General features: G+C 48.6%; 1 protein-coding gene across 6 annotated transcripts; it reads right to left on the minus strand.

Moving 5' to 3' along the window:
• Positions 1-575: 575 nt before the first annotated feature.
• Positions 576-22,497, minus strand: BRD8 (bromodomain containing 8). 6 transcript variants are annotated; one of them, XM_032794733.1, is made up of 20 exons: positions 22,357-22,497; positions 21,730-21,779; positions 19,923-20,045; positions 19,684-19,764; positions 19,123-19,187; positions 18,213-18,349; positions 17,657-17,872; positions 13,914-14,058; positions 12,516-12,725; positions 11,763-12,043; positions 10,200-10,652; positions 9,720-9,813; positions 9,477-9,514; positions 8,882-9,096; positions 8,398-8,490; positions 8,038-8,106; positions 4,881-5,058; positions 4,399-4,503; positions 3,442-3,486; positions 576-997 (listed from the first exon to the last, which is right to left on the minus strand). In XM_032794733.1, the coding sequence occupies exons 1-20, from the start codon at positions 22,480-22,482 to the stop codon at positions 938-940; spliced, it is 2,784 nt and encodes a 927-aa protein (XP_032650624.1). In that variant the 5' UTR covers positions 22,483-22,497; the 3' UTR covers positions 576-937. The 6 variants fall into 6 exon arrangements, with proteins under 6 accessions (XP_032650624.1, XP_074924336.1, XP_032650626.1 ...); XM_075068235.1 differs by having other exon boundaries at positions 19,684-19,803; XM_032794735.1 differs by lacking the exon at positions 19,684-19,764.
• Positions 22,498-25,125: the final 2,628 nt, after the last annotated feature.

The raw sequence follows: 25,125 nt of genomic DNA on the forward strand, positions 1-25,125 counted from the left end.
TGCCCATCGATCCGGCCAGTAGTGTAGACAAGTCCTCTGGCTCCTGCATCCCTGGGTGAGAGGACTAAATACAGTCTGGGCCACAGGGTGGGTAAATGCGTAAAGCAGCCCATTCCCCTGCCTACTGCAAACTGAGGAAGCAGTAAGTACAGTCCAAAAGAAAACCTGCAGAAGTTACGGCCTATGGGGGTCACATGAGGAATGTACATTTACAATGCCCAAGTCTCAAATTAGACTTTTAATGCTGAGGTTCTGACAATTTCTTGCAGATTAAAGAGCCTCTGGTCTTCTTCATAAGAGCAAGGTCATATCCTGGTGCACCTGTCTGAATTTCCTCTCCTCCCTTCCCCCCTATGGTGAAACATTCTGAGCATTAGATGCTGTTCTCCAATCCAGAGGTGGCCACATTTCAGTCGCTGGTGCTATATGCAAGTAACTGGAAAGTACTTCAGGATCCATGAATATAAAAAGTGCTGTGCACATGTCTCTAAATCAGTTTGATTTCCTTCAGCAGACGTCAGTGATGCACACAGATACGAGTCAATATAAATACATTACACACACACACACAAACCCTGGATTCTCATCCATACTTTATTATACACATTTACACTTCACTAATAAAAATCTGTACACTTCACATTACAGTATGTCCTAGCCAGCAGCTAGCTAGCTAACACTGGGACACAGACGTGGCTGGAGACTGCTGCCCTAGAACAGGCAGTGGGAGCTGCTCTTCCTTTCCACAGAAGTTTCTTCAGCTTACACTTATCAGAGAGGACATTGTTTTCCATGCAGATGAGCCAGGACAGTGGAACAGGCCTCAGCAAGAATTCTGCCTGCATTCAGCTCTTCCCCTGTTCTGTGAGATGGGTAGGCATAGTGCTCCCGCCTTGCCTCGGGATGCCAAGTAGTGCCTTGCCTCCCGCCTACATTCTCATTTCTTCATTTTCATGTCAGCCTCAATGGCACAGCGACGCCCTCTGGTTCCCCCATCCTAATCAAGATGCAAACAAAAGGAAAAAGGTCTAATATTAGCAAGGATGGAAAAAGCTTCCTTCCCTACTCAAGGAACTGGGAAACTGCACAGATGGAAGACACAGCTCTCTCTGCTTACTGAAAGCTAGGGGAGGGAAAGTACACTGCTGTCTGCTGTAAGATAGGCAGGGGAGACTTCCCTGAAGATCGTCCTACAAGAGTCAATGTGGGTCTAAATATATGAATTCCCACTGGGGACTCAGAATCCCAATGCCTCTATGGTCTACTGAAAGCAGGAAGAGACAAAAGTTTGGCTGTTTCTCACCTGGAGAGAGAGGCTTTTGGGGGCCAATACACAGTGCTGCTTTTTATTACATGAAACATTCCAGAAGATCTGTTCAAGTGGGAAGAGAGGACTGTGGGCTAACATACCTGACCAGCTGCTCATCCCTACAGGAAGTGTTCCTCCAGCTGGGTGACCCTGGCTCTAGTTCCCTAGCTTCTCCGCACAGCTACTCTCCATGAGTGCAAGGCAACTGGAGGGCTTCTTCTCATCGGATCCCTCTCTCTCTGGCTGACATGCTGCCTCTGCTGAAATGCTTCTCTATCTAACAGATGTGTGAGAAAACAAACCCTCAAAACTTTTGTTCCCAGCTTGAGGGCTTGAGCTCCCAGGAAAGGAAATGCTTTTCCGGGCTCTCTCAGATAACCAGAGTGGCACAGCAGAGGTGCCTACAGAGGACTGTGGTTGCTTCCTGATCCATGAAACGAACAGAAAGATCAGATCAGATCCCACCCCGTCCTGTAGCCTGCTCACAATGCCCTGGACGGGAGGAGGGGGGCTTCTATATGTGCACGAACAGGTGTGAAGTGTATAAGAATCTGCAGCGCTGCATTTGACCCATTGTAATAACTGGGGTCTAGCAGGCCCATCCCAATGGGGAGCTCAACAGGGGAAGAGTGCATAAACTTTATTAAATGTTCCAGTCACCCATAAAAAATGGGTATAGAAAAAGATACGAAAGTCTAAACAAAAAGGCCTACTGTATTAACATCATGTTTGGTAAACAAGAGTTTGGGGCTGGAAATCAATGGACCAAAACCGATGTGTGGGAAATTAGGCTTAAGTGGTGTAAAAGACCACCAAGGACCAGCTATTCCGCCCATCACTCCCTCTTGGGTCCTTAAAAAAAAAAAAGACCAACAAACAGGGAGAATCAAGCTGGCTGGCGGCCACCACCACTGTCTCCTGCAACCCTGGGATCCACTGTTACGCCTGTGTCACCTTGATCCTGAGGGGTGTTCTGATCAGACCTGGCCAGAGAGAGCGACCCAGACGATACTGTGACCTCTACCGGCTCCAGCTAAATCCTAAACCCCACCTGCTATGGGAGACTTTGGTTCCTTTTGTCAATCCTCCTCAGCTGTCCGTATCCTTCCTCACCTTATTTTTTCTCTTTCCTATCCATTTCCTTTAGTCTTCTGTTTAACAGACTGGCTTTGCCGACCAAGAGTGCACGTTTTGTAACATTGCGGTCAAAGGTAGCTAAAAGCAATGCCCTCATCAGCCCAGAGGTACAAGTTTGCCAAGTTTTGGAATGGGCGATAAGACCACGTACAGGGCCTGTGTTTCTCTAGCAGTAAGGCTGCAAGTCAGAGTCATTACTAGAAGCTGCATTTCAGAGAGGTTGGTTCACATAACGATCTCAGAGCTATTCTAACCAGTATCTCCATGCACCCCAGTGTCTTGGAGTATTTGACCCTCTTCTGAATTTGCTGTTCTTTTCTGTGTGCGCACGTGTGTGAGTGGTTTTCTTCTAAAAGAAACAGGATCAGACTTTAACAACAACTCCAGCCCATCTCAATTAATTTTCTCTCCCCCCCCCACAAAAGGACAGTTATTACCATTCTTTAATACCATATAAAAGACTGGCAGTTTTCCTTAAACTCTCTACTGCTAAATGGAAAGGGAATTGGGGATATTGTTAAACTGACATCCCTACCTAATACGTTACATGTTTTTCCTTCATTATTGCATCTTTAATAAAATGTTAAAAAAGGTTTTTAATGAACTAAGGTGGCCAAGGTCTCTGTTACACCCCAAGCCTTGTTTAACTGTTTAACGTATTATGACAGGGTCCCTTTAACACCTTTGACTCTCTAGGTCCATGTATTCCACAGAAATCAGCACAACAGATCTGTCTTCCCATTTATGTGGTGAGAAACTAGGACAAAAATTATGGGAGAAAAGGGAAGGAGATGACAGTGCTGCAACCCCGCAAACCAGAAGGAAAGGCAAAAGCACCTCAACCCTGAGGACAATGGGATTGAGAAGTCTGTTATCTGATGACCCTAGATGTACATCCACTAGTTTAACACATTGCTACAATGCCACAATCCCCCAGACAAGGATCCAGCAGTACCTTTCAACTCAGTTACCTACCGCAGTCACTCAATACTTACAAAGAGAGAGAGAAGGAAGGCAGGAGAGCCCATAGGGACGCTGTCCTGTCAAAAGGCCAAAGAGATTTACTGATCAGATTGTACAGATATGAACATGAACACACCCTCCAGAAGCCATACAACCTGCATACTCATAAAGGCAGAGAAGCAGGCAACTCCAAGTTCCCCTCCCACAAGGTATCTTGCACAAATAACTAGGGAAAAAGGAAGGACCAGCGAGTGAGGATTCCGTGACAGCAAGAACGCTTGGACAGGAGTTTCCCTTCACTCCACCATGTTGTTTCCAATCAAGGTCTGCTGCATCCCAACACCACTTCGGTGCTCTGTGCACTTGGCCTCGATTTCCCACAGCGGCTATGTAGCTCCCAGATGACAGGATACATCAGTTGCTACCATTTGAGATGATTTAATCAAGACTGGATGCCTAGCTAAGATACACATTACTTCAGCCACAAGTTAAGCTTGATGCAAGAATCACTGTGTGAGGTTCTGTGGCCTGCATCACACACAAGATCAGACTAGATGATCGCAGTCCCTTCTGGCCCTAAAAATCTGCAAACCAGACCATCCAAGGGAGGGACACGGGAGCATTTCTCCAGTTCTTGATTTTCCACTCCAATCTCCCTGCCAGACAGAGACTCCTTCAAACAACCCCTTGCTTCTTTAAGGTTCTGATTATTACTTTAATACATACAAAGGACAGAACTATCACAACTGCTGGGGTAATTCACAAAAGTTGTCTCCTTGGTAATCTACAGCTGCTACTTCTGAACTAACGAAAGGTCACATTTCCAGAGAGGTTTGTTCACATAAGGATCTCAGAGCTAATCTAACCCCAAGTGCATTCATGCACCCAGTGTCTGTGATTAGGTGACCCTCTTCTGCAGCTCTGTAGGATCCTCCTGAAGGAATCACTCTCACACAAAAGCATGAACCCCAGCCTCCTTTTCCCCTCACCTTCTCTGAAGGATCTTGTTTCCGAGTGGAATCTCGCCCACGCAGGCTCTTTGCACTGATCCCGGACTCTGATGTCTGCATGATCAGCTGCGTGGCCAGAAATTGCTGCATGAAACAACATTCAGTTATTACAGTATCAAGTGAAACAAGCTCAGTTAGTGGCATTACTCCCACAAACCATAAGGTTGAGAATGACCAGTTTGGAGGTGGCTTCAATTTCTAGTTTGCTTCTCAGCTCCCCCACTTGCCCTAAAGAGCCACAAATCATTCTGAGAGAGAGTAAAAAGGCCACACAAAATCATCAACTTAACTTTGATTCCTATCAGCTGGGACCTGCCAACCCAGTGGGAAATGCTAGATGGCACAAAATAGCAGCAGGTACTCAGAGACGAGTAGCCTCTTCCTACAGATCTGCTCAGTACCTCCCATACCAACCAGTGTATGAGTTCTGTCCAACACTGCACCTCAGCTCAAGCTTTTACCTGAATCTGCTCCAAGACGTCTCGCTGCATCTCCACAGCCATGTGGTATACATCATGGTCAGAGCTGTTGTACATGACTGCATTCTGGAACATCAGCATGATATCACGCTGGAACTCAGCTGTGGTTCGGATCAGCCCATTCTCAATATTTTTCTTAATGGTAGATAAATCCATTGGCCTGTGAATGAAATGCAGTTAGAAGCAGCAGTAAGAGAAACTAACATTGTCTATCCTCTACAACTCTTCTCTTCCAGACAAGCTTGATCTAGATAATTAGTCCTGCCACGAGTGCAGGGGCTGGAATAGGTGATCTCTCGAGGTCCCTTCCAGTTTTATGATTCTATGTCAGGAATCCAATCACTCCAGGTAATCTGTCTAGCACCATCATGGTCAAACAGGCCTTCCCTGACGTCAATGGTTCTAGACTCAAGACAGGAAATGAGATGAGATGGCATCTTCTGAATGGGTTCAAAGAGCTTTAATTCATAGCAACTCTGGAGCTGGACTGTGGGGTGTCCAGAGGTGTTTGCTTCTGGCATTAATGAAAGGGGAGGAGGGAAGCTAGTGCAGAGCTCACAGATGGTGCAGGAGACACTGCTTGAGCTGGCAGGTGATTCCAGTAATATATTTGAAGAGATAGTTGCCTGGCAGTATGCAGACGACAGTAGATCAACTCCTTAAAGGAGCTAGGTTTCCTGTTGCGTGTGTTCAGTCTGCCCCTCCACTGACTATTGGGTTCATTCAGATTAAGTCATATCACTGGACAGGAACTGGGAGTGTGCCAATAAAATCTGCAGATGACACAGTGTTAGGAAATTCTGCCAATATGGAGGACTGGAATATATCATATCATACAAGAAGATTCAGATGACCTTGAAAACTGGAGCAATACAAATGGAATGAAATTTAATAGTACAAAGTCAGGCACTTAGGGACTACAACAAGAATTTTTGCTATAAGCTGGTAATTTATCAGTTTGAAGCAACATAGGAGGAAAAAGTCCTGGGTGTGTGGGTTGATCATAGGATGACCACGCGTCTGTGAAAAAAGTTAATGCAAATCCAGGTGGATGCATCAAATGAATTATTTCTAATAGAGACTGGGAAGCACTACCACTTTACAAGGCACTGGTAAGACTACCCCAGAATACTGTGTGCAATTCTGGTGTCCCATTTTTAAGCAAGATGAACTCCTGACTGGAATAGGTGAAGACAAGAGCTACTAGGATGATCAGAGGAATGGAGAACTTGCCTTACAAGAGGAAACTTAAGGAGCTTGGCTTGTTAAGTCTAACAAAACAAAGGCTTAGGGGAGATATTGCCATCCATAAATATATTACAAGGGTAAACATGGGAGGAGAAGGGCCAGGGTTGGCAAGAGAACTAATGGATATAAACCGGCTATCAACAAGGAAATTGGAGGAAGGTTTCTAACCATCAGAGAAGTGAAATTCTGGAACAGCCTTTCAAGAAGAACCGCGGGCACAGAAAACCTAACCTATTTCAAGACTGAGCGTGAAAAGTTTATGGAGGGGATTGTGGCAGGGCCAGGAAAAGGTGTCTGGCCTATGAAAGAAATGCCTAAAAACAACATTTAGAGTGAGAAATTACTACTCGTACCAGTTTCTTTAGCGTGTGTTGTGTTAGTTTGTGTTTGTTTGCTCGCTCAGTAATCTGCTTTGATCAGCTTGCTATCACTTATAATCACTTAAATAAAAATAACCCCTAATAAACTTGTTTTTGTTTTCTTTAAACCAGTTTGTGCAATTCATAAGGGAGGAAGCCGTGCACATCTTCCTCCACATTGAGGGAGGGGGTGGATTTCATGAGCTTGCGCTGTGCAGATCTCTGTGCAGCAAAATACAATACCGTTTTGGGTTTGCATCCCAGAGGGGGTGTGCACTTGAGTGCTGGGCAATTACCACACAGAGCTGACTTCAGTGTCTGCGTCTTTCTGCAGCTGGGCGTGTCCCTACCAGTGTGTGGGCTGGAGGAGGCGGCTTAGGACAGGGTGAGGGAGCCCAGGCTAGTGGAACAGATGGGCTCAGTGGTATCCCTGGTGGCACCCGGGGGAGGGGAGGGCAGAAAAACTCATCACGGGGATGGTATGATGAGGTTGCCTATAATGGCATATGGCTCATCCACAACTGCTAACTGCAAGTATCTCCAGTGGCTGGAGACAGCATACTAGAGGGGGAGGGCTCCAAATTACTACAAAGAATTCTTTCCTAGGTGTCTGGGTGGTGAGTCTTGCCACATCTCAGGGTCTAATTGATGGCCCTATTTGGGGTAGGAAGGAATTTTTCCCCAGGTCAGATTAGCAGAGACCCTGAGCAGTTGTCACCTTCCTCTGCAGGGCTGGGCATGGGTCACTTGCAGGTTTGAACTAGAGTAAATGGCGGATTCTCTGTAACTTGGAGTCTTTAAATCAAGACTGGACGACTCAAAAAGCTCAGCCAGAATTTATGGGCCCATTACAGAAGTGGGCAGATGAGCTTCTGTGGCCTCCGATGTGCAGGTGAGACTAGATAAAGAAGAAGATAGATTCATAGACTTTAAAACCAGAAGGGACTAAGGCCTGGTCTACACGGGGGGAAGGGGCGGGGGCGGATCAATCTAAGTTATGCAACTTCAGTTACATGAATAACGTAGCTGAAGTCGACGTACTTAGATTGACTTACTGTAGTGTCTTCACCGCACTGAGTCAACTGCTGCCACTACCCCAACAACTTCGCCTGCACCTCTTGCAGCGGCTGCGTACAGGAGTTGACAGGAGAGCACTCAGGGATCAATTTATCATGTCTAGACTAGACGCGATAAATTGACCCCTGCTGGATCGATAGCTGTCCACCGATCCAGCAGGTAATGTAGACATGCCCTCCTGTCCCAACTTAGAGTAATAGCCATTTACTGTACCACAGACACACTGTTCTGAACACGACTGCTGTGCACCCCATCCAGTCTGAGAACAGAGAGACTTTTGTAAATGAACATGTACCTGTCTTGGGGAAGCCCTTTTCTCACTGACTGATGATGGAAATGAGTTTCTTTTTCCACCTTGCAATCTGACTGTGTGCTGAGGCTTAGTACTCCCGTCAGAGACTCCAATACAGACACGTCAGATAGAATCTGATGGCAGACACAGCTGGGCCACTTACCTCTGCACAATACTGTGGTAGCCTGGTGCTATATCATCGGTCACAGGCTGAAGGAAGACATTGGCATATCTGCAGAGAGAAGGAGGCAACTGTGAGTAGTCAGTCTCCTCGCTGGTAGCAGTGAACACCTGGTCAGAGGCTGGAGCATGCTCTGCACAGACAGAACCACTAAGCATTTGTTTCACACAAAGATGCACTTCTGGTCAAACACCACCAGACAGATGTGGGGAGTGGAGAGTCCCTCACTCAAGCATCAGTAGAGACCAGCCTGGGGCACAGAGAGCAGATAATTCCCCTCTTCAGCTTGCTGGGCACAAGCCACCTCTTCCTGCCAGTCCACATGGGATCAAGTTCACTTACCTGTGATTGGCTGCTGCTCTCCAAACTAGCATAATAGCCTTTTTCCAGATCTTCTGGGCTTGAATTGCTTCCTGGTCCTCACTGCAAACAGAGCTAAGGAGATAAGGATGCCTGTCAGAGTGGGATGCACTGAAGCCCCTAGCCAAATGCACAGGTCAGTGCCCAGTGCAAGGATTCCTTCAACAAGCTCCAATGTTGCCTTGCAGCAGCAGCCTAAGTTCAGTGAGCCCTGGATCTACCCACATTGCTCCGTGCAAGCCAAAAGAAAGGAAGCTGCACCTGTCTCCTGGGAGCTGGCTCAACGGAGTTGTTGGCACAGTGCTCCTGGGAGTAAGGAGACCACAGGAGCCAGACAGATCAGCAGACCTCTCCACCACAGGCCCATTCAACCAGCATCACATAGACATGAGATAATCCCAAACTCTTTCCCCAGCATGGACTGAGATTTGCACTGTGGGTGGCTGAAGGTTTCACTGATACTCACAACTGCGAGGAGGCAGGGCTGCTGGGGATGGAATCAGCTAGTGTGTGAGACTGCAAAGGTGCATTATGGATACTGAAGCCATCATCACTCTCACTCACGGGGGGCTCATTATCCATTTCCGATAGGTACCCCTCACCCTGGTCTTCCTCCTTGGGTTCCTCCAGACTGGCAGCTTCACTGGCACCATCCTCATCATCATCTTCACCCTGAGCATCCTGAGATATAGGATCAAATTCCACCAGTTTACCTAATCAAAACGCAGCTATCCGTAACAATGCCTGTGTCACAGCCTCCAAAGATGACTGTTTCAGTAAGGAGAATGGAGCCCTTTATCACAGCTGCTAGCCAGTTCTAGGGGCATTTACACAAACACTTAAATCCTGCCACAAAGCATTACAGAGGCCTGGAGTGAGTTTCTCTAAGCTATAGATATCAGATGCAGATGCATATTAGTGCCCCCTTCTACTCAGCACAAGGGTATGCCACCGGTTTTCCTATCCACTGTGTGGGACCTGAGAAGAAGCTGCAGCAGCAGCAACATAATGGCATCAAACTCACTTTAACCACTGGACTCAAGAAGTTCAAGGCCAATTACCTTTCCAAAGACAGCTCGGGTCTCTTCCTTCATCGACTCTGGGAGAAAAAGGCAAAAAGCAAAATTTTCATTCCTAGGAGCAGTTTTTAGAACAACCCCTCCTGCACCAATACCCTCCTCTCCCACATTAATTATTCACTATTTCTGCATAGATTATCTTCACCCCCATGCTGAACCAGACCACTGAAGTCCATTCAGCTAGTAAGTTGCAGGTAAAAAGATATTCTAGCCCAGTTACATTACCTGACAGCTCAAATTTGTGCTGAACATCAGCCTGTGATGAGTCATCACTTGCATTTAGGACATTTGGAGGGGATGAATCTTCATCAGGTGGCATCTTGAGGGAACAGAAATGCACAGATATAAGTGTGTGCGTCAGCTTCCTTCAGAGCATGGCGTATAGGTGAGTGAGTATCTCCCTACCCCAAACCCAAACCCAGACAGTAGGTTTTCACAGAATGCCATGACAACAGGAATTCTGCACGTGGACTGGCAGCAGACAGAGCAAAGATCTATCTATTGTATGTCGAGGGCTTCAAAGATTTAGCACAGCAATAGTCATAACCCACAGGGGAAGAATCACTGCTCTGCTCCACGTGTACTTACTGATGAAGCATCTCCAAACCCAGGGGTCCATCCCTTCTCTGAACTGCTTTTCCTTGCCTGTCAGCTGTTACCTGCTTTCAACCACACCAGCCCAAGACAGCCTCCCCACCTACATACCTCTATCTTCACCGCACTGTGTGTTGCTGATTCTCTCTTGGCTGAGTCTGTCTCTGTTTCAGAGTTCTCTCTCACAATAGCAGCCACTTTCTGCTGCTCCTCCATCTCTCGACTCCTGAGCTCAGGTGTTTCTGTTATTTGTATGGCTCCTGCCATGGCTTCCTCAGAGTCCAATTTGTTCTGCTCCAGTTCTGCAGATTCTGTCTTTATTTCTGACCCCAGCTCCCCAATGCTTATTAGGTCTTGGATTTCGTTTGCCTCTGGTTCGTCACAGTCTCGCCTCTCCTGCTTCACAGTCACTGCCACATGGGGGATTTGTGCCTGTTTCTCATGGTCCTGCTGAATCGGATGCTCCCATGGGCCAGTCAAGGCCTGAGGATCATCAGTCTCTTCACAGAAAGACAAAGCAGCTTCAACTGCTGCTACATCCAGGACTTCAGGATGGTCATCTACCTTTACCAAAACAAAGACACAGCAGCACAAGCAAAGGTCAGCAAGGAGAGCAGAACCCCTGCACTAGTTCAGCCAGAGAGCCCTTCCCACCCCAAATACATCTCTACCCAACAGGCCAGGGATGGTGTCCCAGCGCTGAGAAAGCTGCAATGGCTGCACCAGTTTAATTCCTAACAATAAACCAACGTGCATGAGCAGCAGGTACCACAGGCCGGGGTACGCTGTGCCTCCCCAAACAGCCTAACGTGGCCCCACCCACACTCCGCCTGGAGGCCAGGCCCCTTCCTGCGGTTCCCAATGCTCTGCCCTGGCTGGCCTGCCTCCTGCAAGGACTCAGGGTGACTAGGGCCATGTCTGGCCCGGCGCTGGGGGCCGTGTGGGGGTGCTCTAGGGTTCTGCAGGGGAAGGGGGGCAGAAGGGGAGGGGCTAGCCTCCCCCAATGGCTGGGTCACTGGCTGTCCATGCCAACATGGCTTCCCAAAGCCATAAGAGCTGCCTGTTAAAACAGGGGTATTAAGGAGCTGGGAAGAGCCATTACGGAGAAGACATTAAACAGAACCTTACACCCATGGAGGGGCCATATATATTCCGTCTTCAGATGGGTCATTCCCACTTTGGACCAGTGCATCACAGATTGCTAGCAAGGATTAAAAGTTCCCTACTAACCACTCAGTACCGGTTCCTTGGTCTTGTCAAGTACTGAAGGATATGGAGAAATAGGACTCACCTGCCTGTACTTGTGGACCAGGAGACTCCTTGGCAGAGCTTGGGGCCTTCATGCTCAAAAACATGGGGCTCCTGGAATACACAGTGCTAATAGCACTCATCTGTTTGCCTGTCTGGGATCTGTCCCCCATTCAGTGTTGGTGCCAGCTGAAACCCAAGGGTTTCCTCTGAGTGGAACACCACACAGCTGTTGCCAGCATACTAGGGGATTGCCAGGGGACTGGAACATAATAACTTGGACAGAGAGGGAGAAAATAGGCAGGTGAAGATTGCCGAATGAGCAAGAAATACACAGAAGCAGGATTAGGAAGTAACAACTGAGATAAATACATCCAGGCCCTGGAGAGAAATGCAGTTGGCTTCCCAGCCTGCTTTGACATTTACCTTGTCCTCAATGATGGCTATAATATCTCCAACAGTTTCAAAGTCCAGCTCTTCCCCAGTATAGGAGACTGCAATGTCCATCTTCTCAGCCAGATCCAGGTCTTCTTTCCCATCCATGCTGTGATCTTTGGAAGGCCCAGCAGCACTGCCAGTACCAGTACCCAGACACTCTTTCTTGATGGAATCAATGATCATGGAGATTTCACTGCTGTCCATAGACACTGTCACTCTGTGGGGATCAGACACTGCCTCCATGGAAACACAAGTGTCTGACTGACTCACTGAATAAGGATAAGAGTGACAACTTAGAGACCAATCAGGTGAAAGCCTGCCAGCGCCAGTGACCATTAAGGTGGAAAAGATCATCAGCTTCTCTCACATAGCGCAAGCCCATCCACAGCAGTTTGGCCAAAAAGGACAGACACACAAATTGGGTAGCAATTTGCTTGCTACCCAGTAAGGATGCAAACCAGGAACCTAGCTCTTGCATCATGATCCAGCACACTATGCAAGCAGCCAGTCCACCCAGCATATTCCCTTGTAAATCCCATCCAGCACCTCTCCTCAGGAACCCCAGCTCAGCCACCCATCTAGGAGTCAGTTTTACATGTCCATGCTTCCTCACCCCCTTCTGGGGATCAGTTTCTGAGGTGAGGTAGAAGCCCCAGATCACATCTTCTAATCTGCAGAGCCTGAGGGAAGCACTGCTTTCAAGTACTAAGCCACCCATGAATGCGTAGTTCAGGAACGCACCTGTCACTAAGCTTTCTGGAGTTGCAGCTGGTGGCACAATGGATGGTGCTGACAGCGCGGGCATCATGACAATGGTTGCCTGGGACACAGACTCTACAGGGGGTGGCAGGAGTTTAGCTGGAGGTTCATTGACAACAGCAGAGAAGGAAGCAAGAGGTGTGGTGAACTGTGCAGGACCAGCTTCTAGAAGCCGAGAAAGAGTAGGAGCACCTAACAGAGTACAAGAGGGAAAAAGCACATGAGCAAGAAGCAACAGCCATTGAGCTCTTCAATGCAATCATGAGACTCTTTACTGACTGACTGCTCCCTCCTGAGGCCAAGGTACTGTAAATGACCTATGGACTGAGAGAGCCATGCTGGTAGTCTGTCAAAAATGCACGACTCTAAAGGTACGCATTCTCAGCCAGAACCATGCAGAGACTATGGGAACACCATGTGTTTAGTGTAAAGACTGTAGAGGTTACACCACACATGCAAAAGATGTTAAGGGCCCACTTTAAAAAACTTGCTGCAAATAGAGAACCACACAGTGCGAACTAGGAAGAATGCAGTTCCTAGTGATCAGACTGAGGGAAGAATAAAAGAGGGAGATTCTCTTTGCAGGGTATCCCTGAAGGCTGCCTCCTGGTTCAAGGGCTGCTATGCATCTTAAGTCCTACTTCCAGCATTAATTTACTGAACCACTTCAGCTCCGATAGCAGGATTCAGAAGATCAGACATTCAGAAAGCAGAATGAGAACACTGGATAGAATAAAACATGTATAAAAGGCATAAAGGCTCCTGCTTCAGAAAGCAGGAGCAAACCAGTAGCTGACAAAGGGCAGGAGGAAAGCTTCTCATGGACAAGTTGTTCTGTAACTGTTCACTGCAGATATTCTTGCACCTTTTTGTCTACCTGCTCACCCGGCCCCTCAGCAACGTACTATCCAAGTGCCTCTCAATAATTAGTAATTTTTCCCCATCACAATACCTTGGAACTGAGGCAAAGGGCAGATTAAATGACTTGCCCAAGTTTAAAAGAAGTCCATAGCTGGACCAGGTACTGATCCACGTTTCCTATCTACTAGACCATCCTCCCTATCCTGAAGCTTCTGGTGTTGGCCATTGTTCGAGATAAGAGACCAGACTATATGGACCATGATCTGATCCACCCTGGCAATTCCCATCATCCCATGTTTTTGCAGCTTCTTTCTCTGCCAGGATTGGAGTCATTTTAAAGAAAGCAAAGAGGTGCCAATGGATCTCTTAAAGGAATGTGATGAGCAGAGAGCCTGGCTGTCTTTGGTCCCATTCTGAAAAGTGCTTATTATAGACCAGTTGATGAAACTATATTTTGCAGACAAAAGCCTCAGGTTCCCCAGAAGAGAGAACTAAGAAAACAGAGTCTGCACGGGTTACCTGAAGCAGCAGGTGATGCAGGGACAGCACCAGATGCCAACTGCATTTCCCCACCATGCAGCACTGGAAGGACCCCTCCCACCTCCAGGAGGACTCCTGAGCTATTCATGTGACCAGAAGCCACTGACATCTCGCTTTCACCAACCTGCCAAAGAAGGACACAGATGAAGCTCCTGGGCTGGCACCCCATTACTATATCCATCAATCTGTGAATCAGAGCTTCTTCTGCACATTTCAACCCAGTCCAGCCCCTGACTGAGGTGCATCAGCTTTCACACAAACATGGCTGGTTCAAATATTTGATTACAATCATTTGAAAGCGATGCCATGTGGCTGTTTGTTGCCTTGGAAGTCAGACTGAGTGCATTATTTGCTCTGCTCTAGTCCCTCTACCCAAGGATCCCAAACTGCTTTACAAGTTTCAGAGTATTTATTCCCACAACCCCTTAAGTGGCAAGGAAATAACATCTTTGCATGTGGGGAAACTGAGGCACTGAGAGAAATAATTGCTCAAGGTTACACAATGAGCCAATGACAGAGTTGAGAATAAATGCCAAATGGCATTGTTAATGCAAGAAACCCCTTGTAATACTTAAACTGCCACACACCTAACTCTGTTTTCCCCATACCTTAAGTTGGCATAAGGCTGGCTGAGAAGTCCAGAGAACACCACAGAATAGTTACCCAAGCCAACTGCATTTCTGCAAGTAGGGAGGGCTGGGAGTGAGGCAGCAGGCCTCTCTACCTCCCTCTCTGTTAGAGAAAGGGATAAGACAACCTCAAAGCCTCTCATTTCCTTGTGAACCAAACTTCTCCCCCTGTCAGAAGTCCTCAGCCTCACTGGCCCCTATCTCCATGAGGGACGGTTTTTAGAAGTTTCCCATATTAACAACTATTTTGCTCCACCAGGGTTAACATTAGGAACCACAGAGCAGACAGGCTGATGGCTGCTGACTGCATTTTCAGAACAGATCTAAGAGACACGTTACTGAGGAGTGTCAACAATTGATTGTTCCTCTAACACAGGCCTGCACAACTTGTAAAGCAGTGAGGGCCACATTACTCCAAAGAAAACAGCTGAGGGCCGAAACCCCCCGGCCCCACGGAAACATCCCCCCCTGCCGTGCCCACGACCTCCCGGCCCTGCAGAAACACCCCGCCCCAGCACCACAGAAACAAATCCTCCTTCCCCAGCGCCGCCCCACCAAAACAGCTGTGGGCCAAAACGGAAGGTTAGGGGTGGGGAGGTGATACTTGATTTTAAATCAACCAGGGCTCCCAGCTGAAGAGGTGGCTGGGAGCTGTCAGGGGCAAATTAAAGGGCACAGGGCTCCGGCAGCTGGGGGAACCCGGAGCTTTGCGGGGCTAGGGCAGGGATTTAAAGGGCCCAGAGCTCCTGCCGCTGAGGGGAGCCCGAGCCCTTTAAATCCCAGCCCCAGCCCATTCGCTGGAGCCGCGGCCGGGATTCAAAGGGCTCTGGGCTGCCTGCAGCCGCAGGGAGCCCTGAGCCCTTTAAATCTCAGCCGCCACCGGGATTCAAAGGGCTCTGGGCTGCCATGGCAGCGGGGAGCCCTGAGCCCTTTAAATCTCAGCCGTGGCCGGGAATCGATGCAGGCAGCCCAGACCCCTTTGAATCCCGGCCGCGAGCCGCACAGTAAGCCTCTGCAGGCCGCATGTTGTGCAGGCCTGCTCTAACACTAGGGCTCCCAAAATCACTAACACCAGTAAGGTTGAACTGGTGTTAGCAACAGTGATGATTTTAACTACCTAGGCTATGGACACGAGCCACTGAGGGTTAAAAGTCCAGGACAGAATAAACCAGTCTGAATCCTAGTCTCTCAGTTTTTAAATGCATAAAGGGCATTTATTTGATCTCCCTACTTATAAGTTAACCTGATTTTGTTGAAAATTAAAATTCAGCTTTGGGCTAGGGTGACCAGATAGCAAGTGTAAAAAACTGGGACGCTTTTTTCAGGGCAGGGAGTGGAGGAGGGGAATAACTGCCTATATAAGACAAAACCTGTAATATTGGGACCTTTGGTTACTCTAAGCCCAGGGCTCCCTAACACAGCTCAGCTGACTCAAGTCCTATTAACCCTGTGCTTAAACTGCAGTGCAGACTCACCCAAAATGGCCACTGACTCTCCCACCTGGCTTTATTACCGCCCCCACCCCCGCTGCAGGAGATAGTGGGGGGCGGGGGACACATGGGAAACTGCATCGCATCAAGGCACCACCTGCCCCTGCTCTCTGTTGCAGCCCCTTCAGTGTCCTCCTTGCCTCCAGCTGCTGCAGGCTGCAAGCCCTGGCCAATCGCCCTTGTTGGGTCACGGCTGCTAGTAGGCAGAGGCCCGGGGAGCTATATATCCCGCTGGTGCGTGTGGTGCCTGATACTGAACGGAGCCCACACGCCATAAGGAGCTGTCCGCATGGTGAGTGGTGAGCAGAGCTACACAGTCTGTGGAGCAGGGCAGTGCCAGGGCCCCCTTTAGCTGCCCAGAGCCAGGCGGTGGCAGAGGCTCCCCCAGTAGTGCTGCGCCGCCACTCTGGGGCGGGCGTCTCCCCCAGCTCACAACCGTGCTGGCTCGCTGTACTTCCCAGGATGGTGGGAGCCCGGGGCGGCACTCTCCAGCGCTCTGCACGGGCCCCTGACCTTAAGAGCCAGAAGGGTGGCAAGGTGGGGAGCCACAGCAGTGCTTACCTGGAGCCGCTCCCAGGAAGCACTCGGCAGGTCCCTCTGGCTCCTAGGGTCGGGCTGGGGAAAGGGGGGGGGGGCAAGGAGGGCTCTCTGCCTGCTGCCAGCTCCTGCAAACACCACCCCTGAAGCTCTGATTGGGTAAGAGGGAGCTGGTGCAGCACACGGAGACCCACTCCGCCTCTGTGCCTAGGGGCCGCCAGCACTGCAGGCTCCTGCCAGTGGGCAGGCACGCCACCAGGAGCTGCCCCAGAAAGCACCGCCTTGCCAGCCCCGGCACTTTGTCAGTGATGGTGAGCAGTCCCTGATATCAGGGCAAAGGGCGTCCCAACCGATGTGTAGTTGGGACGCACGACAAATGTGTTAAAATCGGGACATCTGATCACCCTACTTTGGGCTGAGATGCAGTCAAGCTATATCACCTCAAAGGGAAACCGATACAAGGCTGTAAAAATCAAACCTCTAAGTAGACCAACTAGGGGTTCTGCTCTGATCTCCCTTCTGAATGTCACTCAAGAGCACAGTCTGCTACTTCAACTCTTCAGGTCCCAAAGGGATAGTTAGCTTTCAGAGGGCTTGTCTTCACTACCAGGGTGAGTTGGCCTAAGTTACGTTACTCCAGCTATGTGAATAACGTAGCTGAAGTCAACTTATTGCAGCGTCTACACTGCGCTGCATTGACAAGAGAAGCTCTCCTGCTGACTTATGGTGGAGTACCCAGGTTGACCAGAGACAGCTCTGCCATCGATTTAGTGGGGCTGCACTAGACCCGCTAAATTGACAACTGCCGCATTGATTGCAGCAGCTGGTAGTGAAGACAAGCCCAGAGTTACCTGACCTCTTCAGTACTGAATTCACAGTACCATAAGGAAAGAGTTCCACCTTTGTGGCTCACAGGGTTTAATTACAGCTTTAGAATTTTCCCTGTGCTGGAACCTTGCAAGATCTGGATGGTTTTTGAAGCCCTTTACAGCTCCCCTATTCAGCGTGAGAGTCTGAAGGATAAAGTCATCAGCATGCTTGTATATGTGAGCAGAGCGCTCCATACCAGCCTGGGGCTTGTGGGGAGGAGGCTGCCCTTCTTCAGTAGCTCCGAGAGCAGAGGGGAAGGAGGCGGAGTTGCTTTCTGTCCTAGCATCTTTTTCTGAGGTGAATCATCAGTGACTGGGGTTATGGGGGCATCCGGGGGAGCTGAGCCTGGGGGGGTGTCAGGGATCCCAATGAAGGAGGCAACTGGGGTGCTGGGCAGTGTCCCTGGAGTTACCTGAGAAAGAGAAAAACCACACTGTTCAAAGCCACACCTTCACCATACTGACTAGACCCATTTATTCCTTCCCCCAAGGCCACTGACCCAGCACACCCCAGGGACCTGCTCCATTCATTCACTGCACCCGCTCCAGACATGTGCCTCCACCTTTTCACTCCCTGCTTTTGCCCTAGATACCTGCTCCACTACCTCATCACAGACACTGAAGGGAATTTGTACCCTGGATGATACCACACACAGGCCATACTACAGCACTACAAGGCAAGTGGCCCTCTCGAGCTGCACAGAGACCCCCAGTCCCTGCTGCTTTCTCTCTTACCATGGTAAGCATCCTTACCCCTGGGCTGGTCTCTTCCACAACTTGCTGAGACAAGTCCCCCAGAGCATAGTCCCTTCCAGGGGAGGCTGAACCTGCAGGAGAGCGGACCATCACACCGGTCAACCTTCGAGGGGGATTCTTAACTGCCTGACGAGCTGGAAGAGAATGGAAAGGAAGTGAGACCCCTAAAGCTCCAGCTGGGAAACTTCTTCAGAATCAGTTCTGCTTCTGGCCTAGAAGCCACCACCAAATGAACCACTTCAGTTACAGTGACTGTCACAGAATCATCTAATTCAACTCCTGCATCACAGCAAGGCTGACCATCATACACCATCCCTAATGAATGGCTGATGGATCCCTGCTCTGAACCTGTCCAGTGGCAGGATCCTGCACAAGCTCCCCTAGCACTAGTTCCACGGCAGAACTGCCTCGAAACCTACTAAGTTGTTCTGAGTATTTAACCCACCTTTCTGCTGCTGCACCTTCAGGCATGAATGCAAGTTTTATCTTCCAAGACTAATGAGAGTCTCTCCTTCCTGGTCTATTTCTAATATTCCTTATCAAGCCATTCTCCTGCTTTCCCTCAGGTGCCTTTTCTGCAAAGGAGTGCATCCAGCTCTCCCCCTTGCCTAATGGGGTATTTTTACTCTATGGGTTCCTCTTTGAACCCTCCTCATTTTGCCTTTTTACAATATGGCGTTGAAAATTGTGTGCAGCCCTCTCCCTCCTAACCCTGAGCCAAGGAGAGCAGAGTACCCAGGTTCTTCCTACTTGGGTCTCTGAAGCTTCCTTCCTTTCTCAGGGCTCCAGTCTTAAATTCAGCCCAGATTTTTTTTTTTTTTTAAATAAGCAAGAGCTCCTTTGTGTGTGTGTGCGCGTGTGTGAGAAGAGGGGTGGTGGTGGGGAAGCAAACATAGTCCCATCTCACCCTGATAAGCAGCATCTGTAGCCTTCCTCTTCACCTCTGCCTCCTCCTCTTCCATTTTTTTCTTCCTGAACAAAGTAAACAAAGTACTTGGTGGCACAATGCCCCTGGAACCCAAAAACCACCTGATGCCTCCCCCAGGGCCATCAAGTCACAGACATCTGACCCATAGCCTTCATATGTCAACGAGACATCCCTGCTAGCTACGGCCCAATTGCCCTGAGCAAATGGGAAGTCAGGTTCCAGTCAGGGAATGAAACATTCCAGGGAATCTCACTCTCAGCTCTACACCCAGGATGATGCCATCAGGACACTGCAAGCCTGCACCAGGCTCCTTATGCCAACACTGGAGAGCTCCAAGAGACACTTCATATTGGATGGTGCTCCCATTCCAAATTTAAGCCTTAAAAGCCAGAGCATCTGTCCAGCTTAGCTGTTCCTCCCAAGCCTGGGAGTGCAATGATTGAGAGAGAGAGAGAAAAGGGGGAATATCCCCAAGCCCAAGGGCTCTGAGAAGTACAATCTCAGGGGGAATTGGAACAGGGAAATAATAAGATAACCCACACCACAATGTCATTGCACAGCTCCTCCAGTCTGCTATCCATGTGCCCAGCCTGGATCAGCTCTGCATCCTTCTTCAGCTGCCTGAAACAGACACAGCACCACCTCAGCTCCACACCAAGCCTGCAACGTACACCCTGTCATTCCCTCTACTTTCCCCTGCTGCACTCACTCTCTCTGAGGGCAGCTTTGCTGCTCACACCCTTCAATCAGGACCAGAGCCTGATCTCCCTAAAATGTACCTATACTTCTCCTGTGTCTCCTTGATCATTTTCTTCAACTCCTCAACTCGTTCTGCTGTCAGTTTCCGCACGATGACATCTTCCACAGTTTCCACAACCTCCCCTTTCTCACCACGTTTTCTCCTACACAACAAGGACAGGAAAATTATATAATTACCAACCACAGGAACACCCCATCCTCCTATAAACACCATCTGTTGCCCATGCAGCCCCACCAGTCCAGTCATGCCCTAACAGCTTCTTCCTTACCAACTAATCTAGTCCCCAGCTTAACTCATCCCCTTCTACTTTTCCCAGAGAAAATCCTGGAACTCAACTGCTCAAACACTCTCCTTCTGACCTAGCCAGGTCTCCCACCTCTGACAATGGCCAGCACCAAATGCTTCAGAAGGTGCAGAAAACTCCACCATGGGGGAAGTTGCTTCCTATCTTCAAACAAAAAGTGGATGACTCATACCCTGAAGCAGGAGGGTTGGCATTCCTGTCAAATTTTTACCCTAGCAAGTATAACTTCAGATAAGATTCTTCCTATCCACAAATGCTCAATCCTTCTCTTGAATTCTACTCTTTGCTTCAATAACCTGTGCGGTGAGTTCCACATGCTAATTATGCATAGTGTGAAAAAAAAATTACTATGAAATGTTTTCCCTCTAATTTCGTTGGGTGTCAAGGGCCTGCATACGCGCCCTAGCTCAGAACTTGGGCCTATGACAAGCATAGACAAACATTTCAGCCTGAACTGTTGCAGTGTTAGTATAGAGGGAAAGAACAGGAGGTTCAGTTGCTCCTCCCTGCACAATCCCAAAATGCTATGGGTATATAAAGAGAGGCATATAGTGAGGAGTGGAAAAAGCTTGAACTTGTTGGATAACATGCACTGACTTTTATACTCCCAGATTCCTTTCTTATTCTGAGCTGTAGTTTTATGCATAAAGCTTTTGGATTATAAGGTGCAATGCATGTGACCAAGACTTTTTTGTATTAAAAACAAAACTACTTTGGTGCAACACCAGTGGCATATATTTTATGAAATACATCCTTGTTTAATATTACTATTTAATATTGCTGTCTTACTGGGGTGACATTATGTTACATTATCTTTCTAACTGTGGACTGCAACTACCATAAAATACTACTTTGGGGAGCTCTGCTGGGAACTGTGGGCAAGATAATTCAGGAGCCCCACAATACACTATATTATAAAGGTTGCAGGGAGTGATGTATAGGAATGAACAGAACCATTTCAGGAATAAATGTTACAGTAACCAGTTACAGAAACTTTCAGATCTGAAAGGGTCTAGTCTTCTAAAATATGAAACTGGATGAACAGAAAGAGCATTCTACATAAACTTTCCTATGCCTACCTCCCCGCTGCTCCTCCCTTGGCAGCAGTCACCCTCCCTGCCCAGATATCACATCCAGTTTACCTGTCCCTGCCTGCTCCTCCTTTAACAGTTCTGGCAAACGCACTGACAGATAAATTGTTGAGCCCTCCAAGAGCTGTTGCCAGGGGCGGCTCTAGGCATTTTGCTGTCCCAAGCACTGCAGGCAGGCTGCCTTCTGCGGCTTGCCTGCGGGAGGTCCCCGGTCCCACGAATTCGGCGGCAGCCTGTGGGAGGTCTGCCGAAGCCGCAGGACCAGCGGACCCTCCGCAGGCGAGCCACCAAAGGCAACCTGCCTGCCCCCCTCGCGGAGACCGGCAGAGCGCCCCCTATGGCTTGCCACCCCAAGCACGCCCTTTGTGTGCTGGTGCCTGGAGCCGCCCCTGGCTGTTGCAGAAACCACACGCCTCATCCTTTGCACTCACTTGGGGGTCTCTGTTGTCTCCAGAAGCTCCGAATACTGAGATGCACAATGCTAGGGAAAAAACAGAGGGAGTTAGAGCACACACAGAACACTCATCACATGCAACTCTATCAGCAAAGCTCATGTGGGCACTGGGCTCCACTCTTCACAGACCTATCACCTATTGACTGTGTTCTCAGAGGTATGGGATGGGACACAGCTGCACGCATTGGAGTCACATTTATGACTGCAAGTGTGTTCAATGTACCAGGGTTTACTCCCACACCACTCTCTCCTGTCCATATTGATCTGTCAGACAAAAGAAAAGCAGATTCCCCAGCCTAGTAACATGTGTGTTTAAGGGGAATACTAGTTATGAGCAGCAGCTGCAGGATGTTCTCAAAGTTAGTGCAGCCAAGAGTATCTTAAGATAGTGGATTGGCTAGAATTGTACCAAGACCAGTTCTTCATAGGACATAATTGGAACTAGAAAAATGACAATATTAAAAAAGTGACTCCCATTCTCCGCCAGATAAACACCTCCTCCTCTGATATCTCAAGTTACTGACCTTCAAGCAGCCATACCCCCAGAACCCTGTCTTGGTAACAGTTGTAGCCCCTTTCCAAAACTCAAAAGCCAGCATCTTACCTTCTGAGAGAACCAGTCAGGTGGGCGGCCTGGCTCTGCAAAGGGTTTGATAGCTCTGCTAACTGATACCCTGCAAGAAAGAGCAGGTAAAGGAATGGAAACTTGCCTCCCTATCCCCACCAACATATGGAGGAAGGGTGCTAGCCTGTGTCACTGCTCGCTTGGACATAAAACTTTCCTAGCTACTTAAGAGTATAAGCTCTTTGGGAAAGGTGCTGCGTTTATACAAGACCTAGCACAATAGGGTGCTGGTCCCTGACTGGGGCTCCTAGATATTTTGGTAATACAAATATCAGCTAATGCATTCTTGAGAATTGTCCAATTTTAGCCCTAGGACTGTCGAAGGTATCTGTCCATTTCCAAATAAACAAACTAAAGTTTCCTTTAGAAGAAAGTGAGTTTCAGACTCTTGATAATACTCTTATGATAACATTACATCACTCTACAAAAACATGCACAGTCGGGGAAAAATCTTTGGTAATAAGTACATAAGAACATAAGAATGGCCATACAGGGTCAGACCAAAGGTCCATCCAGCCCAGTATCCTGTCTGCCAACAGTGGCCAATGCCAGGTGCCCCAGAGGGAGTGAATCTAACAGGTAATGGATCAAGTGATCTCTCTCCTGCCATCCATCACCACCCTCTGACAAACAGAGGCTAGGAACACCATTCCTTACCCATCATGGCTAATAGCCATTAATGGACTTAACCTCCATGAATTTATCCAGTTCTCTTTTAAATCCTGTTTAGTTCTAGCCTTCACAACCTCCTCAGGTAAGGAGTTCCACAAGTTGACTGTGTACTGCGTGAAGAACTTCCTTTTATTTGTTTTAAACCTGCTGCCCATTAATTTCATTTGGCGGCCCCTACTTCTTATATTATGGGAACAAGTAAATAACTTCCCCTTATTCACCTTCTCCACACCACTCATGATTTTATAGACTTCTATCATACCCCCCACCCCTGTCTCCTCTTTTCCCAGCTGAAGAGTCCTAGCCTCTTTAATCTCTCCTCATATGGGACCATTCCAAACCCCTAATCATTTTAGTTGCCCTTCTCTGAACCTTTACTAGTGCCAGTATCTCTTTTTTGAAATGAGGAGACCACATCTGTATGCAGTATTCAAGATGAGGGCATACCATGGATATATATAAGAATAAGATATTCTCCGTCTTATTCTCTATGCCTTTTTAAATGATTCCTAACATCCTGTTTGCTTTTTTGACTGCTGCTGCATATTGTGTGGACGCCTTCAGAGAACTATCCACAATAACTCCAAGATCTTTCCTGATTAGTTGTAGCTAAATTATCCCCCATCATATTGTATGTATAGTTGGGGTTATTTCTTCCCATGTGCACTACTTTACATTTATCCACATTAAATTGCATTTGTTGCCCAATCACTTAAGTTTTGTGAGATCTTTTTGAAGTTCTTCACAGAAGAGCTGTCAATTAATTGCGGTTAACTCACAGAATTAACTCAAAAAAAATTCATTGTGATTAATTGCAATTTTAATCACACTATTAAATAATAGAATACCAGTTAAAATTTATTAACTATTTTGGATATTTCTCTACATTTTCATATATATTGTATTCTGTGTTGTAACTGAAATCAAAGTATATATAATTTAATAGTATTTTTCAATTCACCTCATACAAGTAGTGTAGTGCAATCTTTGTTGTGAAAGTGCAACTTACAAATGTAGATTTTTTTTGTTACATAACTGCACTCAAAAACAAAACAATGTAAAACTTCAGAGCCTACAAGTCCATTCAGTCCTACTTCTTGTTCAGCCAATAGCTAACTCAAACAATTTGTTTTATATTTACAGGAGATAATGCTGCCCTCTTCTTATTTACACATGGACACATGTCCCCTGGAATGGTGGTTCAAGCATGAAGGGACATATGAATCTTTAGCACATCTAGCAGAAATATCTTGCAATGCCAGTTACAACAGTGCCATGAGAACACCTGTTCCGCCCACGCTTCAGCCCCGCCCCCGGGGCCCCATCCGGCAGGCGACAGCACTCCTCCCCCGGCCGCCGCGCTCCTCATCACCGCCGCTTGTCCCGGCCGCCATTGTCCCGCCCCAGAAGGGACCTGGGCGGGGAGCCGATGGCGGCGTAAACTCGCGGGAAACACCACTCACGTGTGCCTGGATGAGGTACGTGGCCTCCCATACGGGCGGTCTGGGAAATAACCGCGCGCACCGTGCACCTCCCCCAGCTCAGCTCTGACTCCCTCTACCCGTCCCAATTGCTTGATGGCGCGTAGGGCGCTTCGCGCTCTGATTCGGTTAATGGCCGTAGCCAGATCATCCGCGAAGGTTGAACAAAGAACAGGCACAGAGTCCACTCGACTTCTAAAGTGAAGTGGGGGCAGCGCCGCGCCGTCGCAGGGGTCTGGCGGAGGAAGCGGTGTTCATCGGAGATGACAGGTCTGGGCTGGAGAGGAACATATTGAGGGGAGCGAGGGCGGGGCGAGGGCGGCTGGAGCCGGGAGTGGGAGTGGGTGGGGGAGAGGCCGAGAGGGAAGTCGTGTGGAGGGGGGCGTCAAGGGTGGCCAGAGCGGATTGGGGCGGGGGGGTCGGGAGTGGAGGGAGCATTGGGGGGCGGAGTCAGGGCTGGGGACGGGTGAGGATGGGGGGGTGGCAGGGAAATTTGGGCAAGTGTCAATAGGCTGGGCGGGGGAAGCGGGGGGGGCTGGGCCGCTGTGGGAGGGGGTGGGGCTGGAGGGGTCTGGGCTGGGGCGGGCGGGGGGGA

The sequence above is a fragment of the Chelonoidis abingdonii genome, chromosome 7, assembly GCF_003597395.2.
Source record: "Chelonoidis abingdonii isolate Lonesome George chromosome 7, CheloAbing_2.0, whole genome shotgun sequence".
NCBI lineage: Eukaryota > Metazoa > Chordata > Testudines > Testudinidae > Chelonoidis > Chelonoidis abingdonii.